Raw genomic sequence first — 25,780 nt, 5'->3', positions numbered from 1 at the left:
GAAGTCATGAATGTCATCTTTTCCCCAATAACGAGAGCCTGGACCAAATGCACAGTGTTATTCATTAGCACCTAGAACAGTGCTTGGCCCACAGCAAGTGCTCAATGAATCTTTGAAATGTTTGCCAACTGACTGAATGATCTCCACATGATATTGGTTCTTAAGCTCATTGAACCTTTCTTATTTTTTCCCCTCTTCCCTGTTTCCCTCTGGCTTCATACTCTCGGGGATGGCAGCAAACTCTGGAGATGAACCTCACCAACCTGGTTAAGCGCAACAGTGAACTAGAAAATCAAATGGCCAAACTAATACAGATCTGCCAGCAAGTTGAGGTACGTAATGGAAACTTTTGCAATTCTTTCAGAGGACCCGGATCAGGTGATCCTTGGGGGGACACTTGAGTCTTGTCAAGAGTGTAGCTCAGCCATTTGGAGTGAAGGGCTGAATGATAGTTCTAGGCAGTCTCATTCCCTTAAGATGCTTGTTCCAAGAAAAGTGGCAGATGGCTATTGTTTAAACAGAAATAGGTGGGTGGCGGCCATGAACTGGGGAGACAGCAGTCCAGGGGGTAATCCATTCTTTCCAAGGGGTGGGCAATATGAGAATCCAACATGCAGTGTGTTTCTTCTTTCATCAAACTGGACATCTTAGCTCCCTAAAGAGATCCCTGGGGTGTCACAGGGGCAGCTGGGAATCCTGGGTCCTTGGAGTCGGGCGAGGTTCGTTCCGGGCAGTATCGTGTCTGTAAGAGTGCTTATCAGGATTGCTTCTCCTGTTCCTAGCCTCTCCTCCCTTTGTCCCCACGCACCTCCCTTGATCCTCACTCATCACCGTCCCACTTGCTCTTGTCATCAACAAATGCTCTCTATGTTCAAGTTGTCTGAATTGTAAAGTGTCATACAAGTCTAAAGTTTTTGAAACCTCTTACCTGCGTCAAGGTGACATCAAAGAGCAGAGCTTACAAGAGGAGTCAGTCTTTTCATAAGTGGATGTAATAAAAGAAAGATGTTACTTCTCTTTCTTTCTCAAGAGCACGGGACTTCAGCTGTAGCGTTTGGTTTTTGTGTTGGTTTTGTTAAAGAGGCAACGGTAGGGCTTCAAGTCTAAAGCGGGTCGGGTAAAATGTTATAGCACTCTTCCTGGGCAGTGATTGGACAGAAATGTTTCTAATTCTATTTGTAATCTCATGGTCTAGTTGTAACCTTACTTGTGTGACAGATAAATGTAGTGGTTCAAGTTAAATCCCACCTAGGGATTTCTACTTAAGGGAGTGTGAGAATCTTCTCGTAAGAAAAAGAATCGTCTTATACGAGTAAGCACTCCTAATTGTTTGGATGTCTTCAAGTCTTGCGTTTCTTAAAGTAGGGTGTACTTGGATGATGAGCATACCATAGCAATTTAATCCCTGCTGGGCACTCCGTTTGTGGAAGAGAGTGGTGCTGTATGGAGGGTGCAGAGAACACCAGTTAAACTCAGGGGTGAGATGTGGAAATGTAGCAGGACATTTAGGGAGAAGCCCGAGGAATGGAAAGAAAGAACCCTGGAAGGTAAGTTACAAAATGGGGTTCTAGCCTTGACGCTGCCATTAACCGGTGATATGAATTTGAGTAAGTCACTTAGCCTCTCCGCTTCAGGGTCCTTACCTGTAAAATAAGGGGTTGAACTGACTCCCTGACCTTCGATGTGTCTTCCAGATTTCACGGGTCATGATTCTGTGAATGGTTACTTTCTTTATTCTCTTCTTTGGTCTTTGATTTCGTCCTTTACTACGCGGGGAGAAACAAAGCAGAAGGCATTTTAGAGTGCTTTTCAGCTAGTCGAACTCTGTTCCACTCTATCAAAGCTTCTGATTATGCTGTTAGGTTACAGTATAAGAAACCCACACTAGTGGAGAGACAAGGAAGTATTGTAAGCAGGAGACAAGATAAGGGATCCCTTGGCTTAGAATTCTCATGGTTGAGGGCGGGGTAACAGCTATAGTGAATAAAACGTGGTTAGAAATTATAATTATCACCTTCTCATTCTCATCAAAAAGACTATTAAGTATAGTGTAAGTTGTAGTCAAATTAGCAAAGTAAGCAGTTTGTTTTCATTGCTTATTTGCCCCGAGACCTCTCTAACATCTCATCATCCCACCCCTGGGCAGTTTATCACTCTGACCAGCCTCACCCAAACAGAACCCGGTTCAAGCCCTTCCCAGCCCACCGCACCAATCAGACCTTTGTATTCAGGGCCCCACTCTTTTCAAGCAGCGAGGAGCTAGTCTCATAAAACAATGCATCATTGTGTTCAGAGAGGAGGACTCATTCTGGCCCTCTAGGTAACAGGCAATGTTTTAACAGTGCCTTTCTGAAGTCAGTATTCGGGCTTGAGCCTTGCAGGAGATGACACTAGCACTGCCAAATATAAGCCAAGTGGGAGGGAAGAGCAGCCCCATGATGAACCAGCAAAGGGGGGGGGGGTTAAGAGGCTCCCTTAGAGATGCTCGTTAAATCCATTGCGTAGGCCGCTGTCTGCTCTGGCACACAAAAGGTCGCCTTTTGCTAATACTTACTTAGGCACGGCTTTGTACCAGGTACAAAGAAAACAGCATGGGCGGGCACAGTATCTGCCTTCGGAAGGCTTACACACTGCGCAAATCCACCCCGATACGGATATACACGTGCGGGCCATAGAGACAATGGAATAAAAATGTTAACCGACGGTTGGCAAAGAACCATGAGATCCGGCATTACATGTCAAGGGTGAGAGTGTATTTGGGGAGTTATCTCCATAGGCCCTCCAGTCTAGGATTCTTTTTTTTTTTTTTTTTATTTAAAGATTTCATTTATTTATTTGACAGAGACACGGCGAGAGAGGGAACGCAAGCAGGGAGAGTGGGAGAGGGAGAAGCAGGCTTCCCGCTGAGCAGGGGGCCCGATGCGGGGCTAGATCCCAGGAACCTGGGACCATGACCTGAGCCGAAGGCAGACGTTTAGCGACTGAGCCCCCCAGGTGCCCCCAGTTTAGGATTCTATCTTTGACAGGAACCCTGCAAGATGGTTCATGGAAGAGTGTGGCTGTGCTCTATGACATCATCCCTTCTGAAAGGTTAGGGATGTGCCCTAAGCTTCCCCATAATAATAGGGTGAGTCCAGGGTACTTATTATGCTCATTCAGCGCAGAGCCTGTGTGTCCAGAAGGCTTTGGAACAAGCCCCGGGATTAGAAATGCAGTTAAAGAAGGGACTTGAGACTTCATAAATGCTTATAAATACTTTATACAATGAAATAAATAGTAGGAGACTGGCTGTTATGAGAACCGGACACTAAAGGGTGATGTGAGTTTTTTTTTTTTTCTTACTCTATCGAATCCAGCTTTGTCTATAAGGAATGACTCTATTCGCAGTGTGAACCAGGCCTTTCACGTTGGGCGGGGGTGGAGGATACCAGCGAAGGCACTTCTGAGAAAACTGGAATAGGGCTATTTTCCTGCCAGACCTGTTCCCCTTCCTTATTGTCTGCAAATGTTTTTGTCGCAGATTGACTTTTCATAAAGGGGCCATAAATACTGCCTCTCTCCTGGTTCTTTCTTCTTGTTCTCTGTTCTCCCCAGAAAGTAAACAAAGCCGCAGTCTTCCTATTATTACAGAAACAGAGATTAAGATCACCACAGATTTGTTAGCTGAATTCCTTAGTAAGTCAGCCTGTTCCAGTTGCTGCCCAGCTTCCAGAATTCAGGGGATGGGCAGTTGGAAACTGTTTTTTTTTTTGGTTGGGGCTGGAGAGCATGGGAAGGAGGCAGGAGCAGAAGGAAGAGTCCTTTAATCTGGTTAAGGGAGGGCCATGCTTTGACCCCCCGGACTCTGGCCACTTGATCTCTATATATAGTTCTTTGTCCTTTCTCATCAGGCATCCTTTGTTTACATTTCCAAAGGAAATCTCTGTTTAATGCATAGCCAAGGGAAAATGTATACCAACAGATGAATATTTCCTCTTGGCTTCCAAGACCGCGCCGTTTTGTGAATAACAAGCATTCCTGAAAATATTGAGGGGAGGAAAAATAGTTAAGTACTTGGGGATCGGTCAGTTGACAACAAAGCGTTTCTTGAGCCAACACTGCGTACTCAGTGCAGTGGGCAATTTGGGAACTATAAAAGAAACATATGCTGTTGCTGGCCTCCTGGAACTTTTGAGTCTAGCTAGGGAAAATACAGTTTCTAGTAAGAAAGAGAAGCATTTAGGAAGCAGCACGCAGTGTAGGGAAGGTAACCTTTCCGTTTTTCCTTCTTTAGCGTCGTTGGTAAGTTTCAGGGAACTGAGCCCACGAAAGCACCTTCCTGGATATTTTGTGTGGCATCTGTTTTCAGCAGTCCAATGGATCAGTCCATCCCAGAAGTCCCATGGGCAGATTGATTTCTTTCTGGTCCTTCTCAAGCCTTTTAAGGAGCTGGGTGGCTTCCCTTAGTTCCGTCTTAGCCTCAGTTGCTTTCGGAAGTCTTACTGTAGGTGGCTCCGCGTTCTCCGCCCTTTCTGCCTGTATCACGTGCTGACAGGGTATTTGGCTTGCAAAGGGCAAGCAGCAATGCCTAACTGCTTCTCCAAGCATAAAAATGGGTGTTTGAACGGGAATTAATTTTTAAAAACCACGCTTCTGTGGATGACTTCAGCAGATGCTCCTTAAACGATTTAAGAGTGGTGGAGCTAGGAGCAAGAATCGAATCGAAAGCATTAAAACACAGATCTATTGGTTGGAAGAGTCTTCTCCAAGCCCCGAGGACATGATGAAATGAAGGAGTGAGTGGAGTGAAGTCAGTGTAATCAGGGAAAAATCTCATAGAGAAAATGCATTTTAGCCAAATGTTTAGGGAGGAAAAATAAATGACTCCCTCCGCCGAGACAGAGAGCGGAGAGGTATTAGAGGAGGTGGAAAAGAGCCTGTCATGTGGGCAAAATGGTATGCTACGCCCTGGGTGGACACTGGGTAGACAGAGATAAATAGGAAGCAGTCCCTGCCCTCAACTCAAGGGAGCTTACCTGACAGGTAAAATGTCAAATACAGTGTGAAGTGGTAATTATTGTAATGAAGGTAAGTGCAAGATGACAGGCTAGCGTGGAGAAAGAAACACGTAAGTCTGCCCGAGGGACTTAGGAAAGATGGCAGAATGGAAATTAAAAAAAAAAAAAATCGAGTTCTCTTGAAATAAGTGTTGAATTTTGCCAATGAGAATGAGGTAAGGTAGTGAAGGGGACCCCATGCAAGAACACGGAAGGATAAAGAGCACAGAGATGTGCAGGGCACGTCTTGGTTCAGCCAGAATGTGAAAGGTGAGACTCATTCATTGCAAGAGGTGAGTGTGGAGGCCCGTGGGCTAGGGCCTAGATAATGAAGGGCCTTGTAGGCCATGCGCAGGTATTTGGACTTTGTCCTGAAGACTCTGGGGAGCCATGGAAGGATTTAAAGCAGGGGAATGACTGGATAAGACCTGCATTTCAGGATTGAGGGACTTGAGACTTCATAATGTATACCAACAGATGATAGTACCCCCACCCCCGATGGAGCAGGGGTCAAAGGTCAAAGGTGAAGGCAAAGAGGCCACTTAGGTGGCTTTTTACTGATGCAGGGAAAGACAAAGGCCCAACCTAAGGTAGTGGTAGTAGGGTTAGGGAGGAGGGGATACGTTCAAAACACTTCTGGGAGGTAGAATCAGTATTACTTGGTGATCAGTTAGATGCAATGGGTGAAGGGGTGAAGAGAATAGTAGGATGATCCCCAGGTTTCTGGCTTGGGTCGCTGAATGGATGTGTCACCTTTTAACTAAGTCAGGAAACACAGATGGAGGTCTTTTTAGACACGAGAGGTTTGTCACACTGTGAGCCAGATAGTCAGGTAAGAAATGCCTAGTAGGCAGGTGGCTGACTGGATCTGGAGGTCAGGAGTGAGGTCTGGGGAAGTGATAAAGACCTAGGACTCATCAGCACCTAAGTAGCACATAAAGCCACGGAGAAAGTCTAGAACGAGAAGGCCCGGGACAGATCAGCCCAATTGTTTGTCACGCAGAGTACAATGACAAACCGACCTTCCTGAAATAAATGGAGAGTGTGGAGCTTTTCATGAGATTACTGAGGAATGGTGTGCCCTTAAAAAATTTAAATATCAGAGGGGCGCCTGGGTGGCTCAGTCAGTTACGCATCTGACTCCTGGTTTTGGCTTCAGTCGTGATCTCAAGGCTGTGAGATCGAGCCCCGCCTCAGGCTCTGTGCTCAGCGAGGAGTCTGCTTGAGTTTCTCTCTCCCTCTCCCTCTGCCGCTCCCACCTGTGTGCTCTCTCTCTTTAAAAATAAATCTTTAAAAAATTTTAAGGGGCGCCTGGGTGGCTCAGTTGGTTAAGCGTCTGCCTTTGGCTCAGGTCATGATCTTAGGGTCCTGGGATTGAGCCCCACATTGGGCTCCCTGTTCAGCAGGAAGTCTGCTTCTCCTTCTCTCTCTGCCCCTCCCCCTGCTCATGCTCACTCTCTCTGTCTCTCTCTCAAATACATAAATAAAATCTTTAAAAAAATTTAAATATCCGAAGTAAATGATTCATTTGTGCAATCAACATTTTCGAAATTCCCTTCATACAGACTATAATAAGTAACACTTAATGAAGGTTTCCTATGTTCCAAATAAGCATTTTATATATGTAAACTCATTTCATCCTTCCAACAGCTCTTAAAGTAAGCACTACTATTACCCCTGCTTTACAGGTAAAACATTGAGATACGGAGGGATTGAAGTGATTTACCAAGGTCATGCTGCTAGTAGGTAACAGAGTCGGGGTTTGAATCCAGTTACTTTAGCTCCAGAGCCTGGGCCCCTAACCACCCCGCTGTGCTTCCTTTGGCAAAGCCAAGGTACACACTGCTTGGATGTCTCTTGTCCATCACCAGTGGTTCCTGACCCATCATGAGGATGATTTGGAGTCAGGGGTGTGAGTGAGGGATGTGAACGCCGGAGGAGAGCAAAAGAGAAATGAAAAACAGAAGGGAGGAGGAACACCGTCCAAACGGAGGATCACAACAGCAAAGGAAGAGAAGCCTTCAAGGTGTGGAAGGTTTGATAGAGTCCATTGGAGTAGTAGCAACATCATACGGGAAGGTATCATTAGTGACCTCGGAGAGAGAAGGTTCAGTGGAAAGGTGAGGATGGAAGACAGACTGAGAGAGGTCAAGGAGATAGTTAAGTGGTAAGGAAATGCAGACCACCAGGAGTTTGATAGCGAAGGTGAAAAGAGGACTAGAGTGGTAGTTATTAACCTTTTCAAGTGCAGAACAATCTGACTCTCACACACACACACACACACACACACACACACACACATAAACTCTATAGTCGTTTATTCTGTGACCGGGCAGCTAGTAATAGGGGTCACTAGATCCACTCTGACTCACACCGCCCATGCTTCATTTCTCCTCCTCACTTGGCTTCCAGCCACCTCTCCAGCCCAGGGCCCTCTTGCCCAGCTCCAAAGCCTCAGTTTCTACAATTCTGTCCTTCCAGAAATGGTATATAGGTTCTGGGATGCAGTGTGCCATGGTAGGTTTGGAGCTGGGTGGACAGGAGTCATGCTCGCTGTTGTAGCCTTGGACGTGTAACTACTCTGCGCTCGCTTTCATCATCTGTAGGACTTAGACTAATCAGACCTTGAAGGGAAAGGTAGTACATGCAAAACACTTGCTACTGTGCCTGGGATAGTCAAGGCTCAATAAATGGTAGTAGTAGTTGTTGTTGTAGTAGTGAGAGGAGTAGGAGTAATAATAGGAGTGGCTGTTAGCAGTAGTAGTACTTAGTGATATTTCTGGGCACCACACCTTTGGCCAGAGATTCCTCTCCCAGACCTCAGGACTTCTAGAGGTTTTTATCTTTATTTCTGAGGGTGGGGAGGACAGTGATTCCTGAATGCGCACCATCAATTTCCAATTTAACGTACATGAACTAGCACGCTCCTTGGGAAGGAGGGTGTAGTGAATTGCAGCACTAAAAATGTCGGGAATCTCAGCCATGTGACCCTAGTCAATAACCCAGCAACAACTCTGCGAAGGTGGTACAGTAAAAAGGGGTCTTGTGCTCAATAAGCTGCTCGTTTTCAGTTACTGAATTAAATTTTATGTAGTGGGGAAAAAGTTCACTGCCCTTCTGCAAGAATATCTAAGGGAGTCTTTAAGTTGATACTTAGGTAAACTTGCCTGTTATCGGGCCCAGATTCCTCTTGATTACTGCCTCTAAGCTAAGGCAAAGTAATAAATAAATAAATAAATAAATAAATAAATAAATAAATAAATAAAAATAAATAGAAAAAAGAAAAGTTTTAGGGAGGGACACATACTTTCATTTCTAGTGGTTTTAAAAAGAGAGCGTTCTTTGGGATTTTTAGAATGTTTATTAGCCAAAATGTTCTGTATTTTTGTGAGAGATCACAGAGCGAGTGGAGCCGACTTAACAGCTCCTGAGGAAGATTTGGGCTACTAGCACCTGGGGAGAATAAAATAGCTATTTTGAAACCAATGTGGAATTATAGGTGGAAAAAACGATTTCCATGAACAACGAAAAGTAAGTGCATAGTGACCTAGCCAGTCTATTCATTTATACCACTAAAATGATTAATTCAGAGTATTACATCCAATCCTATTAAGTGTATGGCAATTGACATTTAATATAGATGAAAAACCTAAATCAACTGTGGAAATCCAAGGTGTGGGCAGAGCCTATTTTTATACTAGGAAAGCAAGGGCTTTATGATTTTTCAGTCATCTAAAGCATTCCATTCTTTTTCAAACATACTTTTTGAGAATTCTTGCTAAATTCCAGCGAAATAAAAAATTCGAGGACATGAACTGCTGCATTTGAAACATTTGGAGGGTATGGACACATGGCAGGGTTGTAAGGATAAAATGGGTTAGGATTAATACTGTTTCCTCTCCTCCTCCCCCACATCTGTAGGGCATCTAGGCTCTCTGGTGTAGTCATGTTTTCATAGTCAAAACAGTTCATAGAGGCACGCACTCTCGTTCTGTTTTCGCACTTTCTTTGGCACAATGAAGCTCATTTTATAGCCCCATTTCCCATCTGCTGCCTTCCCCCTCCAGTTCCCATTTCTCGGTGTTCAAATTCCAGGTTACTCACCGAGTGACCAGAACACCTGTCTAATTTTGGACCCCTCCTGGCTCCGCTCTTTGCACAGCCCACCCAGGTTCCCCATGTCCAGCATGCCCTTGGAAAGTTGGTGGAATTCTAATAATTCAGGCGAAAGTCCTGTCAAGCCCACTCTGTACCTTTAAATGTTTCCAGTTCTACCCCGACCTCCAGTCTCTCTTGCCTCAATCCAAACCCCAAAAAACCAAACCAAGCCAAAACAAAGACAAAAAGCCCCCGTAAAATGAAAGCAGCCACCACCACTACAACGGACATGCACATAGCCATTGAGATGCCCTTTCTGGGGCGCCTGGGTGGCACAGTCGGTTGGGCTTCTGCCTTCAGCTCAGGTCATGATCTCAGGGTCCTGGGATCAAGCCCCGAGCCCCGAGCCCCACGGCGTCTGGGCTCCCTGCTTAGTGGGGAGTCTGCTTCTCCCTCTCTTTCTGCCCTTACCCCCACTCATGCACGCGTGCGCACGCTCTCTCTCTCTCTCTCTCAAATAAATAAAATCTTCAAAAAAAAAAAAGAAAGAAAGAAAGAAAGAAAGAAAGAAAGGAAGAAATGCCTGTCTAGAGAAGTCTAGCTGTGTGATAGGGTGAGCAGGGATTGGGAATGGGAAAGAATCCTAATTGAATCATATGTGCCGGGCTCTATGCTAGAGGCATTCTTGTCCCTGATCCCACTTCGTGTTGGTGACAACACCATGATACCATTGGTGGCACCCTTGTGTTACAAGTGATGCGCCCGAGGATGAGAGAAGTTAGATGCTTTTTTACTCCCTTCATTAAATAGCTCTAGAGGCATAGATGGTCTCTTTGGAGGCCTGGCCCATGGCAAGCCTCTCAGGTACGGATCTCTGAGAGCCCGGAGCAGCTCTGTCCTCACAGCCCTTGGCGGGGTAGGAAGCAGAAGGAGGACTGCCGCTCGAGTTGGCAGAGGGAAGCAGGAGCGTCCGCCACTCAGGCACTTTTACTTGCTCAGATTATTTTTGTGCCGTGAGACCCAAGTGAGGGGTGAAAATCGAGCGGGCAGCTCCAGGTTGCCGACACGGACCTGAGTCACACGGGCAGTTTACTGTGGGACCTGCACTTCCTTCCTGAGACTGCTCGGTGGGGTCCTCCTCCTGGGCTTGTGCATGAGCGTGTTGCCAGGTAAATGCAGTCGCCGCGCCACACATGTTTCTCTTAATAGTTACAAAAGAGGTTGACAGCAAAGATGTACTCTCAAAAGCGGACTTACTGTTATCACATTTAAACAGCCTACGAATAAATACAATACCCCAATGACTGCAAATACACAGATTTCCTCAGAAAAAGAGCGGGTACGTTGTTACTCTTAATGGTGGGCCCGTGTCCTTTTGGTGGAGATTATTGAGAAGTGCACGCATGCCCAGGGAATCAGCTCTTTACTCCACACCACAGCCCCCGCCCACTACTCCTCTCACCTAGATCGTATGTTCAATCCAAGTTTACCCCTTCTCGGGCAGTTCTGGAAACTCTCATTACCGCCAAGAGCTTTGTGGGCATTAGCTCGTTTAATCCTCACAATAACCTTGTGAGGGAAGGACTGTTATGATTCTCAGTTTGCAGATGGGCAAACTGAGGCATAGAGCAGGGAACTAATTTGTACAAAGTCACAGATAAGTGGCAGAGGGAGGGTTGGTATCCGGCCAGACTCTGGAGTCCCTGCTCTTATAACCACATGCTGTATTAAAAGAGAAGCGAAAAGCTGAAAAGGTTCATGAATCAGTGGCTCTACGTACCGCCTTTTGCAAGTTGCTGATTATCGTGCCTATGGTCAGGGTACGGACAGATGTCTATCTGGATAACCAGTCTTGGTGTGTTATGTGAGTGTGCATCCATGTGGGAATGGCCTGGTATGTATCTGGAGCAGTATGTGGGCATGCCTTTTTTAAAAATATTTATTTATTTATTTGAGAGAGAATGAGTGGGGAGAGGGGCAGAGGCAGAGGGAGAAGCAGGCTCCCCGCTGAGCAAGGAGCCCGATGTGGGACTCGATCCCAGGACCCTGGGATCATGCATGACTTGAGCTAAAGGCAGATGCTTAACTGACTGAGCCACCCAGGTGCCCTGGGCATGCCTTTCTTTGTGGTGATACGCTTTCCATAGAGCATGAACATGCTTTACGTGCCTTTGCACTTGCTATATGCATCTGTCTGTCTATTTCGTAGATGGCTGCCTCTGTGTGTGTGTGCGTATGTGTGTGTGTGTGTGTGTGTGTGTGTGTGTAGGGGTGATATTATAAAGGGGGCATATGTGGAAAGAAGAACATATGTCCAGTGAGAGAATTAGTGTTTAAACTGGATCGTGAGGTCTTCTTTGACCTCTGCTTTTTTTCCCCCCCTCAGAGGGTTCTTCACAAACCCTTGGTATTTTCCACATAAAGGAGGAGAAACTGGGACACAACTGGAGGAGATTGCCTTTTGTTTCCTCCGATTGGAAGTGTCGTCTCCTGTGTTCAGAGCAGGTTTCCCCTCTCGTCTCCTCTATATCCCACACCGGTTTCCAGCTTCTCCTTAGCAACATCAAAGGCACGAGACAATCATTGGCTTTGGAATAATTTTTTAAACCAGTGAAGCTTTAGTTACAAAGCTGCATTGTACCAATGGGGGTCCATGTCCTATAGAGCCACAGGGTTCCACCTTTAGCTCCTCCACGCCCACTCTATATCCGGGTAATTGTGCACTGGCACAGATCAGCGGGCGGAGGAGCGCGCAAAGATGTCTTCCTAGAAGCATGCCAGGTGGAGAGGCAATCACAGGACATGAGGACCATCAGAGAAGGTGAAAGGAACAAGGCAGGAAAGGATCACAATGGGAGTTAGTCCGAAAGTATATGAAAAAGAAGGGGAAAACAATCACAGTGTGCCAGTTTACTACACACAACAGTGTGCACACACAACAGAATTCTTGCCAAGTTCGTGGGGTGTTCTAGCACCCGAAGAGCTCTGAATTTTCTAGCCTCCCTATTCTGGGCTATTCTGGGATTCTGATTGCCATCCCGTCATCAGCCAAGAAACCTGAACTATTTTAGAAGGATTCCATTGGCTTTCGAACGAAATGGAATTTATGTTATATTGGTAGTACAGAGAGAACATTTATATTTAAGAAGCAAAAAAAAAATCTGATCTCACACATGAGTAGGCAAATTGTATATTGTCTGCACGCCAGGGAGTAGAATTAAACATCTTCATGCTTTCATACTCCATTTCTGTCAAAACCAGGATATTGGCAGCAAACCATCTGAAGAAAACCACTGACCTCCAGCGAGTCCATGCTTAATGCTAACCCACCATACAGCTGTTAACCCAGTGACGCGTCATTAGCCCAGTAGGCGAAAGCAAATGGCGTTCCCTGGGTTTTGGTGTTTATTATTTGTGGTCTTTTAAACAGTAACTACCCTTATAGAGAGTCAGTAAAACCTATGTCACTTTTTCCTTTGTGAACCTTTATCAGAAGGTATTTATTAAACTCCACTTGTGTGCTTCGTTAGCATTGTTTGAAGAGCTCTGGGGACTAGAGCAGGTATGTAAGTCACTGTCTTTGTCCTCAAGGACGTTATCTCATTTAATCTTCTCAACTGCCTCTGACATAGGCACGGTCATTATCCCCATTTTTTTCAGATGAGTTAATTCAGATAACTAAGTGACTTAGGCAAGGGACGTGTTGGGACGTGAGATTTAGAGAGGCCAGGAGGGACCTGATCACAAAAGACCTGAAGACTCATGTTAAGAAGTTTGGAAGTCATCCCAAGGTCAGAAGGAAGCCAATTAAAAGTTAGTGTGAAGGCATTTTAAGTATGGGGATAGTGTGTCTTTAAACAGATTATGCTACCTGGCTGCTGTGTTAAGAGCACGTTAAGATTCAAGACCAAAGATGGAGGGACAAGGTAGGTGACTGTTGTAACATGGTGCGTGGTACATAGTAGGTGCTCGGTGCACATTTGTTGGGTGGATGGATAGTTAGGTGGAGGGATGGGTGGATTAATTTAAGGAAGAGATTCTAGTGGACAGAACAAGTGAAGTAACAATAAAGGATAGAAGGGGACAGATTTGAGTTTTATTTAGGAAGTAAAATGTATGGGATTTGATCCTTCATTGGATATAGGGGATGAGAAAGGGAAGTTAAGAATGATGCCCAGGATTTCTGAGGGGCCAAGCGGTGCCATTTATTCATTTAAGGAACATTAGAGAAGAATCACATCTAAAGGAAAAGGATATGGGAAGGAGATGTGTTAGGTTTTGGAAACACTGAGTTCGTGGTGCCCGTGCTTAGGCAAACAAAAATGTCACTAAGCAGTTAGATACGTGGGTCTCAGTTTCAGGAGAGGAGCTTAGGATGGAAATAAGGATAAGCAAGGCAAATAGGGATCTTTTTGGGGTGACAGAATTATTCTTAAATTGGATTGCCGTAGTGATTACACGATTCCGTAAATTTACCAAAAATCATTGAATTGTCCCCTTAAAACAGATGCACTTAGTGGTATGTAAATTACATCTCAACAAAGATTTTAAAAATTAAAAAAAAAGATAAGCAAGGCACTGTCATATAGACGGTATTGAGGCCTTTGAAGTGGGTGAAATCACATAAGAGAGTTCGTATCTATTAGATGCCAGTATTCTGGCATCTAAGGTACAGGCAAAGGAGTTGGGAGTGATCAGAAGGATAACTAGCAGAATTAGGGCCATGGAACCTGAGGGAAGAGAGTATAGTATTTACAGAAGAAGTAAATGAACGATCTTTTTTGTTTTAATGAGAGGAGAGGCATAGATATCTTTAAATGCCAATGGGAAGGAGCCATTTGACAGGGAGAAGTTGAGTGAAGGAAAGAGAAGGAAAGATGAATCAAGCAAGGACCCGGAGACGATGGGATGCAGAGCATAGGTAGAGGGGTGAACTTTCTAGGGGAGGAGAGATCTCACTTCTTTGTAACAGACAGGAGGGAAGGATGGTTGAGGATGCAGGTATGTTTGTTTATTGGCTTGTGAGAATTGGAGGGAATTCTCTAGAGTGAATCCTTTTCTCTTTGTGAAGAAGGAAGTAAAATCATTTGCTGTGTTTTTACTATGAGAAAGGAGGTGGTGAGGTTGGAACTTTGAGGACTGTTAAGAGTTGAATCCACTACATAGATGTAGAGAGAGCTGTTAAGAGGAATATAGGATCAGTAGGAAACATTGGGAGCCCACTTGAAGCTGAACACTAGGAATTCATTTATTTGTTTGTTTATTTATTTATTTTTAGAGAAAGAGCACGAGCCTGGGGGGGTGGGGAGGGGCAGAGGGTGAGGGAGAATCTTAAACAAGCTCCACACCCAGCGCAGAGCCCGATGCGGGGCTCGATCTCATGACCCTGAGATCATGACCTGAGCCAAAATCAAAGGTTGGATGCTTAACTAACTGAGCTCCCCAGGTGCCCCTGGGCACTACGAATTTAAAGGGGAATCAATCTATGCTTGTGTGATCAGCATATAGGTCACACTTAAAACCATGAGAATGAAAATGCCCAGGGAGAATATGCTGGTTAGGTAAGGGGGGGAATGGAGATTATCTATCTATCTGTCTATCTATCTATCTATGTATCTATCTATCATCTATCTAATGTTGTATCATTATATTAGTGATATAAACCTTTTGTCACCTGTGTTGTGATTTTTTTTTTTTTTTTTTTTTTTTGGTTTGCCATTTATCTATATGCTTGTATAGCTTTTTTTTTTTTTTCTGGCTTGTGGAGGAAGGTCTCTCCTCCTTAAATTTCTTTTCATATTTTTAGTGACTTTCTTTTTTGTATTTTAAGTCTTTAATAGATCTGGAGTTTATTTTAGGATTTAAGGTTTTGCAGCTTATTTTAAGATACAGAGTTTTGTTTTCTTCCAGATAAATAGCTACTATGCCAAGACCATTTATTCATATAACAGTCCTTATCCCATTGAATGGATTTGCCACCATTGCCATATATTGGGTTTCCATATGTACTTGGGAATATTCTAGACTCTACTCTGTTCCACTCATTTAATTTGATGTTCATATGCCAATACCTTCGATTTTCATTATAGTGGATTTATGGTAACTTTTACTATTTGGTGATATCCACTATTTCTTTGTCAAAATTTTCTTGCTATTCTTGAATATTTTGTTCTCATTCTCTGCATGAACTTTAAAATAATTTTATCCAGTTACAAAATATACTCAATTTGGATTGTGGTTATCATTGTATTACTGTTATTAATTTTAGGAAGAAATGACTATAAATTTTCCTAATCAGAATCATGGTAAACCTCTGCATTTTTTGTAAGTTGTATTCTGGGGACCGTCTCTTGAATATTTTATTGTTTTCCTCAAATAGGTATAGTAACTTTCTTGCTAAATTGATCCTTAGGCATTTTATGTTCTTGTCCCTGTTGTAAATGGGTTGCTTTTGTATTTCCATTTAAAACCACATATGGAGAAAAGCTCTTGATTTTATATATTTTCTTGTATATAATAATCTTACCAAATTAGGTCTCTTAACTAAAAAAAAAAAAAAAAAAACAAACCTAGAGGCTCTTAGGTTTATCTGAAGTACTTATTTTTCTTTTAAACCAATGTTTATACCAATTATTTAATTTTCTCATTTTCTTTTGCCTCAGCTAAAATATTAAAAACACTGCTGAATAATAGTGGTAATATCAGTCATCCTTGCCTTGTTCATGATCTGGGAAGGACTTTAGCATTTTCCCCATTTAGTATGATATTTGCTATTTGTTTTTTTAGCATATTTAAAAGTTATCGTTTATGTAGAGTTTTTATTTGGATTGGCTGCTTAAAATCCACCATGGTGGGAGTCTGCACCATGGAAATCAGGAAGCACTACAAATAGTGGCTTTTTTTTGAGAGCCAATTATTAAATGTTTACCAACGCACTATTGTCTCTGAGTGTATCCCCTTTCCATTGTCAGTATTGTGTTTTTTGTTTTGTTTTACTTTCTCTTTTTCCATAATCAGCATTTTCAAAGAATCTGCTCTTGATTTTAATTATCCTTTGTATGATAGTTTCATTTTGATTCTATTAATTTCAGCTTTTTAAAAATGAAACCCTCTCTTATGATTCTTTTAGTTTATTTCATTGTCCTTTTCAAGTTTCTCTTAAGTTGAAAAATTCATTTATTTTCAATCTTTATACATTTTCCTGAATAGGGCTTTAAGTGTATCCTGTAGATATTTTATTAAGTGTGTTTTTTTCATTATTTTCTATAAAATTAAGAATTTCAGTTTTGATTTCCTCTTAAACTTAGGGCTTTATATTTTTGTCATTTTCTTATTTTACAGGATTCTGATCAGAGAAGGTAAACTATAAAATCTCTACTTTTTAAAATCTATCTGTATTATGTTGTTCTTTGTGGCTAAGTACACGATCAGTGGTCAACGTTCCATGGATAGAACAGAATAAAATATATTTTCTATAGGATACAAAGTTCTAGACACGACTATTACGTTGCTTTATTGGTAGTTTTTTTTTAAATCCTCTATATCCTCGCTTATTTTTTTAGTGTGAAACCTACTTACTTCATCTGTTGATTTCACACTGTATTTTTTTGTCTTACCATTTCTCTATTTTTAAGAATATTTGTTTCCTAGAAGTACAACTGACAGTTTAAAGCAAAGGCATATTTTTAAAGTTATTAATACATATTGTCAACAATCTCTGCTCACCAAGGCAATTTATACTCCCACCAGAAATGTACAAGGGAGCAGATGGGGCTTTCCTAAGTTTTCCTCTACCATGCTGTTGGGGAATGCTACTGAATTCGGTCACCTACATTTGCCTTTTTTTTTTTTTTTTTTTGTCCTCTCTCTAAGAGAAAAATTCTTGGATGCCAGGCAGTAGTCGAGAGCAGGAGCTCCCACTGGATTAGGGTTAGGGTCAACAAAATTGATGGATGTCATCCAGTAGGCCTCGTATTCCCATAGCAAATTGAGTCTTTAGGGCTCGGGTTGCCTCAATACAGAAAGAGGTCAGAGAAATCAGTGGTTTTGATTAAGCAATTAAATATCCCCATGTTGGGGGCGCCTGGGTGGCTCAGTCGGTTAAGCATCTGCCTTCGGTTCAGGTCATGATCCTGGGGTCCTGGGATCGAGTCCCATGTTGGACTCCCTGCTCAGCGGGGAGTCTGTTCCTCCCTCTCTGCCTGCCGCTCCCCCTGCTTGTGCTCTCTCTCTCTCTCTCTCTCAAATAAATAAATAAAAACTTAAAAAAAATAAATATCCTCATGGTGGTCTTTAAGTAGCCCCCTCTACAGTTCCTGCTGACCCCACACCTGAATCCCCTAGACTCACTGTCTTTGCCCTGTCCAATAACTGACTTTTTCTTCTTCTTTATTTTTAAAGATTTTATTTATTTATTTGTCAGAGAGTGTGCACAAGCTGGGGGGAGGGGCACAGGGCGAGGGAGAAGCAGGCTTCCCGCTGAGCAGGGAGCTGGATGTGGGGCTCGATCCCAGGACCCTGGGATCAGGACCTGAGCCGAAGAGAGATGCTTAACCGACTGAGCCACCCAGGTGCCCCGACTGACTTTTTTTTCTAATATTTCCTTCAAAACTTGTTTTCTGGGACACTGAAATTCCTAATGCTTCACGAATGAAGGAAAACTGCTGTACAGAGAGCTGCATTTTCACAAAAGACATATATTCTGACGGTAGAATTTTAAGGGTCAAAAATTTGAGTGGAGGCAGTGCATGGTACTGATGGAGTCTTCTTTTTTCCCCACTATATAACAGCGGTATTTAATTATTCTTTAGAAATATGCATGGCCTTTGAAAACTCAGTATTAAATTCCTCTTCATAAAGTATCTAAGTCAAACAAGTCAACTGTAAAAGCACATTTTTAAATATAATTCAGAAAATTTAAATATGGAACAAGCCTTAGATGAATGTTATTAAGGAATTATTTATTCACTGTGATTATGCAACAAAATATCCTTTTATTTTTGAGACGCCAACTGAAGTATTTCGGGGTGAAATGATATACGGTGTTTTGCATTTGCTTTAAAATAGTCCAGCAAAACAAGGCGGGGGTGCGTACGAGGCATTTCATCATATTCTCTAGTTTTGAATATGCCTAGAAAATTCCATAATAAAACTGCTTAAAGTGATAACAACGGCATCACTGCAGCCAGTAAAACAATGCTAAAATGTATAAAGAAAACATTTTTAAGTTTTCCCTACCCTCTCTCCATTGAAATCTTCTGTGGCCTGGCTTATTTTTTATCTACCAAATCCATTTCTCTCAAAGTCACATCGTTTGAAGCTCCTCAGTGGGGAAAATGTGATGACAGGGAAAGATCCAGGTGGGAGAACTAAACCACATTACTGTCCAAAGGCCGCGCCCAGGAAACTGGCTGCTAGTCAACGCAGCCTTCCTTAGAAAATGCATTTGGAGGGGCGCCTGGGTGGCTCAGTCGTTAAGCGTCTGCCTTCGGCTCAGGTCATGATCCCGGAGTCCTGGGATCGAGCCCCGCATCGGGCTCCCTGCTCGGCGGGAAGCCTGCTTCTCCCTCTCCCGCTACCTCTCTCGCTGTGTCTTTCTCTGTCAAATAAATAAATAAAACCTTTAAAAAAAAAAAAAGAAAATGCATTTGGAATCTGGTGCTGGAGATGTGAGATCTGAACTCGAAGAGATCATAAGCCTGAATTCCTGCAGTATATTCATGTTCAGAACAAGGTAGCTGAAATTAGCTCACTATTCAAGTAAGGCCACCCCAGCCCTTTTGGTTCTAGATGAGATGAAGAAGAATGATTTATAGAATAGAAATAATTTCTGAGTAATAACTTAAGCCTTTACATGACTTAGAAACAGATTCATGTGTGCACACATACATGCTTACAAGTTACAAATTCCCAAACTGTCTCAGTTAGCCGATAAAAGATTATGGAAGTTTCCGTTGTAAATAATAAATCACCAAGAGTTGAAAGGCCAGCCAACCTATTTTACAGTAAGACACGTAAATGTACACATAAATCAGAGCCTGAATCTCAGCTTTCTGAGAAAGAAGAACTGCATATTTCCAGACTAGAGCAGCAAGTTGAGGCGGTGGAGTGGGGAAGGGCATCTCGGTTACTTACCTACTAACTATGGTCCAGGTTCTGTGCTAAGACCTTGATCTCTATTTTCTCATTTGATTCTTACAACAACCTGTGAGATAGATAATAACTGTTTCTGTTCACTCCTCAGAAAGGGGGCCTTGGAGATGGTAATTGACTTGGTTGAGGTCACTCAGCTTGTAAGTGTCAAAAGCTGGAATTCAGGCTCAGGCCTGCCTGACTTGAAATCCAGAGCTCTTTCCACTCTACTTTGCTGCCTCCCGGGAGAAAAAGGTGCTGAGAAGAAATGGAAACTTAACACACAAAAATCCTCAAAAAGAAAAAAAAAAAGAAAAAGGAAGGTGTTTTTTTTCCCCCTCAAAAAAAAAAAAATAGTTATGGCTACAAAGAGAGTGATCAAAAGGCAGGCTAACTTTGATGGTTAGAATGAAACAGGGAATCTAAAGGAGCCCTGGCCTTGGGATTAGAAAAACTGGTTTGGGTTGTAACTCCATCACTTTCTAGCTTCTATGACTTTGATAATTTACTTTTACCTCTCTGGATCTTGGTTTCCTCATTCATAAAATGCAGAAAGTAATGCCTGTCCTATCTATCTCATAAGGTTGTTACAGAGATCAAATATAGAGATCAGACCTATCGGAAAGCACTCTCTAGGCTAAACCACAAAAGCCACACAGCTGTAACAACTATGCTAATTGTAGTTAATGATTTCTTTGATTAACAGTAACAACATATTAAGCTCTTTGGAATTTCCCAGCAAGTTGAGATTCCTTGTCCTTTGCTTTATGTTTTCTCTAGAAGCTACTGGATTTCCCCAAGGGAGGAACTGAGCCCAGAGTCCTAGGCAGAAAGTAAAGACCCAGAGTAAATTGCACTCTGTGCGCCCTCAAACCCTCACCATTTGTATATAGGTGAATCATGTGAAGAGAAACATCAGGGGCAGACCTATAAGGGGAAAAGAAGGTCCAAAAAGGTAGCCTTTTTGTCTGAGCAAGTGCGATGATGGGGCACACAGATCTATCTGCTTTGTCCTAGTGGCGGTGAAGAGAGATTATGAACGATAGGCATTATATACACAGGACCGTGCAGACAAACACACACGCACACATATGTGAGCCTCGGGACTTTTCACCATAAGACAGCATCCATCAGGATAGGATCCCTGGATGAGCCAGTGTAACCTAGGGCCATCTCTGACTCCACAAATCCTTTCGTAACACCGCACTCTGTTCATAGTTTTGGCAACTGCCTCTCATCCTTCCTCGTCAATACCCCAGGCAGGCTAGCTGGTGGATTCCCTGCTCTGCAGAGCAGGGATTGGATGTGGGAAGGTGCATATTCATCAATGCATTAACAAGCATTTTAATGAGCCTCCAAAGTGTAGAGCTCTACTCTGCTTGGAGCTGAGAGTGCAGGACACATAGGTTCCTCTCCCTCAGGGAGCACCGCAGAGGAGACTAAAATGGAATGGAATTAACGGCATTATATTTTTATACATGAGGGAATGTGTTAGGTAGCTTTCTTGCTTACATACCTATTTCTTCTCGACTCGACCTAATATCTTTTGGGCTCTGAGCCTGGGGGATTGTGTAAATTATGGGGGAACCCAGAGCAGAAAAACAGAATAACAAGCTGGGACCAGCCAAATTTCTTCCCAGCCAAGGATATGAAATGTAATCGGTACTTTGTCAGAAATTAGCAGTTGACCTCCCTCCTGGCATCAGGCCCCTGCTCTGAACGGAGAGAGTAGGTGATGGTCTGGCTTCTGGGAGGAAGAGAGGCCATCTTACCTTCCGAGACAGGGCAAACCTTGTCCAGCAGTGTGGAGATAACCGCATTTGGGAATGAGGTCTAGGTGCTTAAGGTGTGAAAAGAGGAATAAGAAAAGGGACGTGGCAAACTCAGGGACAAGCAAATCATGACCCGCTATGTTCCAGAAAGCAAAAGCAGTCACCGAAACTGAATAAAAATAAACCAGATGATGAAACAGTGCTCACTTGTTCATTTGGCAGAAAACCGCAGAAGATATAGTGGTTATAGCAATAGCAGTCCCAGTCATCGTCATCACGATCGTGGTTGTAGTAAAAACGAAACAATACAGAAACGACTATTTGACTACCTATCATGTGTCAGAAAATGTATTAGGTGCTTTATTTCTGTGATTTCATTTAATAAGCATGTGCAAAACCCTTTGAGGCTAGATGCTAGTATTATCCTTGTTTTACAGAAGGGGAAACTTCGAACAGGTGGTTGGTAAAGCAGCAGAACCAAAAGTCTAATGTGAGGCTGTCTGACTTTAAAGCCCATTCTTCTAATAATCGCCAATTTTAATTTTGGGTTTTGGTTCAGTAAAGATAAACCCCCACCCCAGGACTCCCAGGGACCCTTTCCAGAGAGCCCCTACACCCCCCCCGACTTTCTCTCTTTTTGTCTTTCTCTCTGTCTCTCCCCATCCCTACCAAGATAACCTGACTAAGGGCTCTCCTCGGGATCCCCTGGGCCCCTTGGGCTTTTCACCGTACAAACCCCTTAGCTCTAGTCTCTGTCCTGACTCATGAGGTACTTGGGACCACTGGAAATAGGTTCTCAAGACATCTTTGTTACCTAGTCATGGAGTTGGGTATTGTGCAGAGGCCTCCCTTCTCACTGATGTGCTTATATAGAATTCTTCAAGGCCCCTCGTCCTGGGGCTCTTTCCTGGTTTTTCTCCATCTTCTTTCACTATCCCCTACTCTTCCACCCCACTCTACCCTTTCAGTTTGGAAGCAATATAGGCCTTTCTTGAGCTATTTGTACTCTTTCACTTGTCCCTTGCTTCTTCTAGTGACCATCTGCCTTTTCTGAACATGGAACCAGGTTTTCTTTTTTTTTTTTTTTTTTCCTTTTGTCATCTGAAGTCCCCTGTCTCAGAAAGAATGATTTCTTTCTCCGAATATGCCCTCCCTGACCTTAGCTGTCAGGCTGTGTATGTCCCTGGCCCTTCGGGTTAGAGATTCTTGGCTCTGGGTATGCAGGGAGTATCAGGGTACTGAGGCCGTCTCCCAGAAACAGAGGTCTTGGGGAGGGATGCTTAGGTCAGACTCGAGTACAAAGAGGGGCTAAATGCTTCCCACAGTCTAGTCTGTGGCTAGAGAAGCCATCATCTTTCAGTGGCTTTCCCCTGTTCTCCTTCCCTTACATAATTCTGTAGTGGTGAAGGGCAGTGACAAGGAGGGCTTGGGGAAAAGCCCGGGACTAGAAATCAGGAAGCCTGGGTTTTGCTTACTGACTCTGGCACCCAGTAGCTGCATGGACTTGGGCAGAGCAGCCTGCGTGTACCCTTTACACTGCCTACTCTGCTGGATTGCAGTGACCTGATGACATCTCGTTTCCTTTGTTGGCCTCTCGGCTTCTTGAAGGCAATGGCCATGACCGTGCCACGTTCATTACAGAAACTGCAGGTCCTAACTAGTCTCCCTGACCCATTCTGGCCCCCCTCTAATCCATTTTCCACACTGCTGTGGGCACGAGCTTTTTAAAATGCAAAGCCCGCATGTCACCCACCCCCCACCAACTGAAGGGTTTCTTCATTTGTTCCTCATCACCATTAAGATAAGGGTTTATAAGACCCATCTTGACCTGGACCCTGCCTATGTCTCTGGCATGCCCTTTTACCACCTGCATTTTATCCTGTGTTCATTCCACAAGTACTTAAGCATATTTCTGCCTTGGGCCAGGCATTGGGGACGCAGAGTAAACATGGCACCTGTCCTTATAGAACTTACACTCCTCTTTCCTGCTGGCTGACTGCTGCTTGTCCTTTAAGACTCAACTCAGGCATCACCTCCTACAGGAAGCCATCACTCATGCCCTATTCCATTTCTCTCTAGCTCCCTAATCCGGTTCAGGTGTTTCCCCCTTGTGTACCTGGAGCACCCTATACACACTTCCATCATAGCACTTCTGTGTACCAATTGTCTCCCCACCAGACTGTAAACTCTGAGAGCGGGAACCGTGTCCCCTCCACTTTTTTATACCCAGCACATGGCTTGGTACATAGTAGCTATTGAGAAAAGATAATTGAATAAACAATACCCTCTGGTGGCTAGCTGTTATAAGTACAACCTTTTATGCATCATAAAAGTGAGTAAAGCACAGGCAATTACCCAAGAGAGGTCAGTTTTTTTTTTCTTTTAACATTGGGCAAGGAACCATTTCAGAATGTGTGGTTTCCTAGGACCTAGGTTGTCATTCCAACATCTTTCTAAATCTTTCATAATGCAGCAAATAATATGTAAATGATGGAACAAAATTACCATTTTGAGTAATTGGGTAAAAAGAAAATATAAGGGAAATTTGTCTCATGCAATGAAAAAATGTAACCTGCTGTACAATTTTTCATTATACCTTTATTTCAGGGCCCACAAGCTCACATTCACTCATTCATTCAACAAATATTTGTTGAGTACCTGTAGGGTACCAGGCACTATTCTAGGTGTTGGGGATAGAGTAGTGAATGAAACAAAGTCCTTAACCTTAAGCTTACATTCTAGTTAGGGGAGGAACACAATAGCAAATATATTTTTATTATGGGTTATGCGTGCTGTGGATAAAAATAAACTAGGGGAGAGTGACATCACCAAGATGGCGACCTAGGTTGCTCCTGACTTTTCTTCCCCTCGCAAGAAGAACAACTAACATCAATTCAAGAACAGGACCCCACTGAGAAAATCCTAGAATATGGGGGTGAAGCTGAAGCACCCTTTTGCTCCACAGAGACCCAGGCAGACTGTATGAGAATGGTGAGAAGTGGCTACACATTGACCACATTGCGCCTCCTTCAGCCTAGTGCAGCACCGTGCAGAGAGGTCTCCCCTGAGCCTCCAGTTCCTCCAGTGGGAAAAGAGAACCCAGTGGGGACACCCATCTCCCCCTGACATGTGGGTCACTTTGTGAGAATCCCTACTCTGATCTCACACTATGGGGATTGCAGGAGTATCTCTGGGGCTCAACCACTGGGAATCTGACTATGATGGAGAAGGGGGAGTGGATTAAACAACTAGTGTGTATGGATCTTGGCCCAGATAGTAATCCCAACAGCAGCTTTGCTTATCTACGGAATCAAGTTGGGGGAATACTCTAACCAAAGTACATTGTGGGGTGCAGATCTAGATTTGGATCCTCAAACAAGGAGTTTAGCCAGCCCTAGAGACCAGTTTGTCCAGGTCCAAGCAAGGAGCTGAATCATAGTCCCACCCACTGTGGAGAGTGTTTTCCAGCCCCATCTGACCAGAAGGGCTGGTGACAATATCTGGAAGCAGTGCAGCCCAGTGACATGAACAGAGAGGCCAGCAGGCATAGCTGATCACCCCCAGGGCAAAGCTAGCCCTGGACACAAAGCATTCTGTATGTATAGGCAGGGGGATCAATTCATAGCTAAGGCTGAGGGTAGCTCCTGGCTTATGCCAATGGGAGAGACTGGGAAATTGAGAGTGACCTGGAGTAGCCTCTCCCACTCTCTCCTAGGCAAGGGAGCTGAGACATAGCCCCACCAACCATGAAGATTGTCTTCTGGCCCTTTCTAACCGAAGGGCTGGAGACAACTCCTGAAAGTTGTGCAGCCCAGTGGCATTCAAGCTGAAAGGCAAGTGGGCAGAACTGGTCATTTTCAGAATAAAGCCAGTGGCCCTGTTCAATCAGGGAACTTGGGGTGTGGGTTGGCTTGAGTTAAAACAACAAAGAGCTTTACTGGCTTTAGAGCTGCTTCTCCTGCTGTGCCCAGTGAGGGAATCTAATTCATAGCCCTGCTCATCACTGAATAAAACCTTCAGATTGTCTGACCAGGGAACCTAACCAGAGGACATGGGAAGCTGCATAGTCCATTCAACAGCCCTGAGTATACTGGCACTTAAATAGAGAGCGCAGCCAGTGGGTTCCCCCTTCTGCAGAGCAAAACCAGTGGCCTCACCTGACAAGGGAATCCAGTGCACACTCAGGCCTGATTATGGCCCCAAAACACCAAGCTGTACAGACCCTGAGCCCTGGCCTGCTTCCTTGCCAGGGCAGGGAAGCTAATTCATATCCACATCCACTAGTGAATGTAGTACCCAGTCCCAACCATCCAGTAATTCTGACCAGATAACCCAGGCAACAGTAGAGCCCATCCTTCAGCCTCACTTGGGTAGGGAACCAAGCCAGCAGTTCTATCCAGCTGTTCCCAGCCAGTGGCACACACCCCCATTCCTGTCCTCAGAGCTCAAGCTATTGCCTCAGCCAAAAATAGACCATAATAGCAATCCCATCTGCCCAAGGACATTAAGAGCAGATGCCCAGAAAACCCAAACTGAGCTGACTGGTGAAGAACTATCTCTGCCAAAGCAAATCTATAAAGTTTGGAAGAGGAGCTCAATTACTTAAATGCACAGATACAAATGTAAGGAATCAAGGATCATGAAAAAGTAGGTAAATATAACACCACCAAAGGAAACTAATAAAGCACTAATTACTGACCCACTAATTACTGGAGATCTATGAACTGTCAGGCAGTGCATTTG

The 25,780-nt window shown here is 43.8% G+C and overlaps 1 protein-coding gene across 5 annotated transcripts in view; it reads left to right on the top strand.

Moving 5' to 3' along the window:
* MID2 (midline 2) overlaps window positions 1–25,780 on the top strand; it is a 97,461-nt gene that overhangs the window by 26,946 nt on the left and 44,735 nt on the right. For all 5 annotated transcript variants that reach the window (XM_036077732.2, XM_078064933.1, XM_036077730.2 and 2 more), the window contains exon 3: window positions 237–332. In XM_036077732.2, coding sequence (XP_035933625.1) covers window positions 237–332 — 96 coding nt within the window. The remainder of the gene's footprint in view (window positions 1–236; window positions 333–25,780) is intronic.

The sequence above is a fragment of the Halichoerus grypus genome, chromosome X (genome assembly GCF_964656455.1).
Source record: "Halichoerus grypus chromosome X, mHalGry1.hap1.1, whole genome shotgun sequence".
NCBI lineage: Eukaryota > Metazoa > Chordata > Mammalia > Carnivora > Phocidae > Halichoerus > Halichoerus grypus.
Note: the sequence above shows the minus strand (reverse complement) of the source record. Positions and strands in the feature narration are given on the sequence as shown.